The sequence below is a fragment of the Cynara cardunculus genome, unplaced genomic scaffold (assembly GCF_001531365.2).
Source record: "Cynara cardunculus var. scolymus isolate 2C unplaced genomic scaffold, CcrdV1 Un_Scaffold_3862, whole genome shotgun sequence".
NCBI classification, from domain to species: domain Eukaryota; kingdom Viridiplantae; phylum Streptophyta; class Magnoliopsida; order Asterales; family Asteraceae; genus Cynara; species Cynara cardunculus.
In genome coordinates, this window is record NW_020201650.1 from 11058 (window position 1) to 16863 (window position 5806).

The 5806-nt window shown below is 40.8% G+C and overlaps 1 protein-coding gene across 1 annotated transcript; it reads left to right on the top strand.

Annotated features, from left to right (window-relative positions):
* Positions 1–3467: 3467 nt before the first annotated feature.
* On the top strand, positions 3468–4460 carry LOC112503802. Its single transcript, XM_025107801.1, has 2 exons — positions 3468–3852; positions 3931–4460. Exons 1-2 carry the CDS (start codon positions 3468–3470, stop codon positions 4458–4460), a joined length of 915 nt encoding a protein of 304 aa, XP_024963569.1.
* Positions 4461–5806: the final 1346 nt, after the last annotated feature.

Below are 5806 nucleotides of genomic sequence, written 5' to 3' on the forward strand. Positions count from 1 at the left end.
CAAAGGAGACTCAGCCGTTAAAAGCGAAAGCAAACAAAACGAAAGCAAACCTGGAGAAAAACCGCCGCCGATCAAAACCCTGAAAAGGAGATTAACCACCGCCGTGCAAAACCCCGAAGGAGAAAGACACCAAACGAAGCCACCCAACCAGAATACGATCACAGCAGCTCGGCAAACAAAGCAGCAAACATAAACGAAGATCAACGTCGGCAACCAAAACAGAAAATCAAAACCCGCCGCCGGTAACGCGACAAAGACAAACCGCTAAACTTCCGCTTGAAGAACAACCTAGACAAACGGATCAGCAAGCAAAAGAAGATCGAAAACAGCAGCAGCAGCAGATCCGATGACAAAAACCCTAGCCGTAACTCACAAAAACTAGAGAGAAAAAGTCAACCGGTCAAACCCCATCCCTTGTCCCGTCAAAATAACACTAAATGGGACATACGTTAATAAAGCTTATATCTTTCATGGTTGAGAAACCATGAATTTTATAATGCAAAATCCACCACCTAAAGTCATTTCTATTGGACAAAGCTTTCACCGCCTATGAGTTTATAATTAAAATAAGCTCCACCGCCTTGGTGGGAGTATTTAAAGAAACAAAAAGATAAGATGTTATCCTTATCATTTCCATTTTGTCGAAAAGTCTGTTCAAAGTGAAAGAAAAGTTTTGTGGCGGTGAAAAGCATTCTTGAAGGAATCTTTGTTCAAAGTTGTTTGAAGAGCTTGTGATTTGCTGTGTGTTTAATCTTCAGAATATGTGATTCGTTAAGCTGAGTTTTCTTTTAAAACTATCTTTGTTTATAAACTGTGAGTTTTACTATTGATTATACTCTATGGGTTTTGATGATGGGTTTGAAGAAAAGCTTGTAAAACTATTTTGATAGTTTAAAGGTGTTATTGTTATTCTGGGAAACCTTCCTATCAAGCGTGGTGACGTAAGTCTGTCTTGGTATGGAAGTAGATTTTGTAAATTATTTCTACCAAGCGTGGTGACGTGAGTCTGTTTTGGTATGAAACTTGTTTTAAGTAATAGTTCCCTCAGACGTGGTGACTTTTGTCTGTTCTGGCTTGGAACTGGGAATGGGTACTTTCAGACGTGGTGACTTATGTCTGTTCTGATAAGTAGCCCTGTTTTGATGGAGGAATAAAGGTGTATATCAAAAAGAGGTGTCTTTTGGAATAAGGGTGGCAATTCTGTCTTTTAAGACTACAATAGATTTGAGTCCTTACTTCTTTGTGATTTGAGAACTCAAAGATATTGTTCTTATTTGAAATAATAGTATTGATGTTATTGAGAAAGGGAAAACTTGGCCTATGGAAATTGGAATTGGTTAAAAGTGTTTTAAAACAGAATAGTTATTTTCGTGAGGAATCAGAGAGGCTCTGGTTGTTCCTTGTAAGGAACCAGAGGGGCTCTGGTTGGTCCTCATTTTTTTGGACCAGAGGATTTTGGTTATTGATTTGTAGGATGAGCAAGTTTTTACTATATTTGTTATTTGGATTAAAGGTTTTGTATCTTTTATTAAGAGCTTTTATGTCAAAATCATGTTTTTGAAAGTTTTATACTTAGAATCTTTTATGAAAAACATCTCAAAGAAGCTCTGGTTGACTTAGACGTTGAACCAGAGGGGCTCTGGTTGGTCATGTCTTTTGGAACCAGAAGCTCTGGTTAGTACAACCAGAGGCTCTGGTCAAGCATGAACTCTTTATAATCTCTCTTTTTATAAAAAAAAGTCTATCTTATTGATTGAAAGTTTATTGAAGTTCATTTTAAGAAATTATGTGAGTAGAAGTTCTGGTTAGTTCAACCAGAGGTGAGAATCCTTATGGAAATAACCATCCACTGCCACGGGATGAGAGGAATGACGGATGATGATTGAATGCCGGTCGTTTGGATAATTTGTGGATTGTGTTTGATCTTCGGCTTTGTCTAGGGTTCTCGCTGCATGTTTTGGATCGTTTTTAAGGAACGGCTTGTTTTTCTTTGTTTAGGGTTTGTTCCGCTAGGTGTTGATCTTTTTTGTTTGAGATCTAGTGTTTTGGAGACGTGAGTTTGCTATTTGGCTGCATTTCCTCTTGTACTTTGTCGTCTAGTTCTTGCGATCTAGGTGTTTGCATAACTAGGGTTTCGCCTAGTTTCCGCAGTTAACTGCGGCTAGGGCTTCTAGTTGTGATTTTATGTGATCTTTTCCATTATTGTCTCTCGATCGCTGGGTATAACTCCATCGTTTAGCTTCTCGTTTCGTGATCTTTATGCTTCGGTTGTGAGATTTGTTTCGTGTTGTTTGCTGCTGGTTGGTTTTTGGTTTTCTGTGTTCGATATTGGCTGCTGTTTTGTGCAGTTTTTTGACCGTATAGTTCCAGATTCTGCTTTTCGTTCAGGTCGTTCGTTCAGTGGGATTTTCTGTGGAGAATCTTTGGGTTTTGCTGTTGCCGGTCTTCTGTTTTGCTGTTGGGTCTGCAGGTTGCTAGGGTTTCGCCGTTTGGTGGTTGCTCACGGCTAGGGTTTGCTTGTGGTTGGCTGCCTTTTTTTTTTGCATGCTTTCCTATTTTTTCTAGGGTTTGAGCCGTAGCTTTCTTTTTCGCTTTTTGCTTGTGCGCCGTAGGTTCATCTTCGTTTGTTGCTTGTCTTCGTTCGGTAGTCTCTTTGCTTTTTGGGTTTTTTGATTATTGTTTTTTTTGAACTTTTTGGGTGTCGTTCCGGTTTTGTTTTGTGGCTTGGTTGCGTGCAATATCTAGTTTTCTTTCCTTGTGTCAAGTGTTTCTGTGATCTTCGTTTCCTTTGCTGAGTTACTTGATAGAATATTCAGCGCCTCCCTGTGAGGTCTTCGTTTATTTTATTGAGGAAGCTCTTCGAGGGATTCAGCATCATGGCTTCTTGACTAGGGATTTGGGAGCTAGTTATTGTCTGAGAGTGTGGTTATTATGGGTGATTTTGCGGACGTGATTTTTGAAGAAACTTCTTCACAGGATTTTGCTGATATAATCCTGGATGAGACGAGTCCTTGTGATTTGCATGGAACTTCTTTGAATGGGGGGGTGAAGGAAGCGGTTTTGTCGGAGAATGGGGCTAATGTTGATCTCAATAAGAGGGCCTCGGTGTGGGAGCGMCTCTCTCCTGCAGTTAGGGGTGAGCCGTGCTTGCAAGCTCAAACGTCTTTTGCCGCAAAAGTGGGAGGTAATCTAAAGAAAGAGCGTCAATATTTCCCGGTCGAAAAGAGTGTTAAACCGCGGATCCATTTTCCATTGGAAGCTACGAGAGGTATGGCTAAATCTTTCCAGTCAGTTCTTTATGGGTATTTTTTGGGCCCTCGTCTTCCATTTCCCATTGTCCTGCGTGCGGTGCAAAATGCATGGGGAAAGTTTGGTCTTATAGATGCTATGGTAAATGATCTTGGCTATTTCTTTTTTCGGTTTATTGATAATGGTGGTTGCAATCAAGTGGTTGAGTCGTCCCCCTCATGATTAGAGGGAGGCCGCTTTTTGTCTCTTCATGGGATCCCTCAAAGGGACTTCATAAACCCGAGCATACCTCGTGTCCGTTATGGATTAAGTTCTTTAACATTCCTCTTGTTGCGTTCAATAGAGAGGGTATTAGCCGTATTGCAAGTGCAGTTGGTATCCCTTTGCGTTTGGATGCTTGTACAGCTAGCACTTGTGATAAAGCTTGGGGACGTACTAATTTTGCTAAAGTCTTGGTGGATGTTTGGGCCGTGGGTGAGATCCAGAGGCAAATTGAAGTTGTTATTCCGAGGCTTTCGGGTAATGGTGAGGACATAATAAAGGTGGTTTTGGAGTATGATTGGGTGCCATCCCAATGTTCAAAGTGCAAAGTTTTTGGACATCGTACGTCTTCTTGCATGCAAGGGGAAATAAAATAACCAAAGGAGAATGTACGGTCGTTGAATAATGATAATTTTAAAGAACCTAGAAGACGACATTGGAAGCCGAAGAATAATTTAGGACCTCGTAATGGCGATCAGGCAACTACTTCAGGTGCAGCTTCTAAAACTCATTTGATAGTTGGTGTTGGTACTATAAAGCAGGTTACTGAGGTATCGCATGTCTCGGGAGTATCTAAAAAGGAAAAGGAAGTTGTTAAGCCTGCAGCTTCTACAGGCTTAGTTGGGGAAAGTGTGGAACATGTGGAAGGTCAGTATTGTACGGTGGATGCTGGGAGAACGCCAAAAGGCAGAGACGATCATTCGAACGTCACAATTCTTTCAAAGGGGGGTCCGGATCTTGTCCAAGCGGTGGTCCATGCTTTTAAACCGAGACAAGGCGCTATATCATCCACGTCTATTAGTAATCGGTTTTCCTCCTTACAATCTGATGACTCTAGTGATGATGATGATATAGAGATAATTGATACTGAGGGGCATTCTATGGAACAAAGTAGGGGGAGATACTCATTACAAACTCTCAATGATAAAGTTCGCTGCTTGGAATATTAGGGGTCTAAATGCCCTAATAAAGCAAAAAGAGGTACGTGATCTTATTCATGTAAAGCGTCTTTCTTTATGTTGCATCATTGAGTCTAAAGTTGTACATAGTCATATGGGGGAAGTGTGTGGTAGAGTGTTTGGTAATTGGCGTTGGATCACAAATGGGTTAATGTGTGACCAAGGCACTCGTCTTATTATTGCATGAGACCCGTCTGTTTTGTCCTTGATAATGATTGAGCAGCACTTACAATATGTACATTGTGAAATTCGGATTATTGGTCATCCTGAGCCCATTTTTATTACCTTTGTTTATGGGTGTAATACGGGAGTGGAAAGGAGGGACCTTTGGCAGGATATTGGTAAATTCAATGCTTTTGTTCAAAGGAAAGCATGGGTTGCGATGGGTGATTTCAACTCAATGCTTTTTCCTCATGATGGATTGGGTGGCTCTTCTGGACGTAACTCAGATATGGAGGAGTTTCATCTTTGTCTGGAAGAGGTCGAACTTTTTGATATCACGTACCAGGGGTGCCAATATACTTGGACGCAGAAACCTTCTGGGGGTGACGGTGTAATGCGTAAATTAGATCGTATTTTGGGTAATTCAGCTTTCATTGCTAGATTTGGGGATGCCTCGATTTTCTTTGAACCAAGGGGGATCTCAGATCATTCGCCGGGAATTCTTTCTTTCAAAGTTGGTAGGCGACTCCGTCAACGTGGTTTCAAATTTGATAATTTTGTGACTTCTCATGTGGACTTCCTTAAGTCTGTGGAGGAGGTGTGGATGAAGCCTTAGAGGGGTTCTTATATGAAGAGAGTGCTTAGGAAAATGCAAGAGATGAAAGGGGTTTGTCGTCGGCTTCGAAATTCTTATGGGTGTTTGGATAAGAAGGTGGCTCTGTTAAAGACGGAACTTGATGTTGCTCAATTGGCTTGTGATCTAGACCCGTTTAATGATTTGCTGAAAGAGGACATTGCTCACCTCTTGTTAGCATATCAAAAAGCTAGAAATGATCAAGTGGAAATGGTTAGACAAAAAGCGAAGATTTATTGGCTTAATGAAGGGGATGGAAACTCTAAGTTCTTCTATCATGCTATGAGAGAGAAGCGTAATAGGAGCCATATTGCTACTGTTATGGATTCTTTTGGTACTGTTTTTGAACATCATGATGTTCCAAAGGCTTTTGTTAATCATTTTGAAATTATTCTGGGTAATTCTAATATGTTGGTTCGTCCTTCTATGGTGGATTGCTCTTTTGTTCACTCTTTATCGTTATCGGACTCTCTGCATTTAATCAGACCGATTACGGATATGGAAATACAGACTGCTCTGTTTGATATTGGGAATGATAAGG

What these genes read in the sequence shown, in the direction of transcription:
- LOC112503802 (XM_025107801.1), top strand. Translation starts at nt 3,468, where the DNA reads ATGATTAGAGGGAGGCCGCTTTTTGTCTCTTCATGGGATCCCTCAAAG. An exon ending in GTGCAAAGTTTTTGGACATC is followed by an intron (nt 3,853 to 3,930) that starts GTACGTCTTCTT and finishes ATAATTTTAAAG; the next exon opens with AACCTAGAAGACGACATTGG.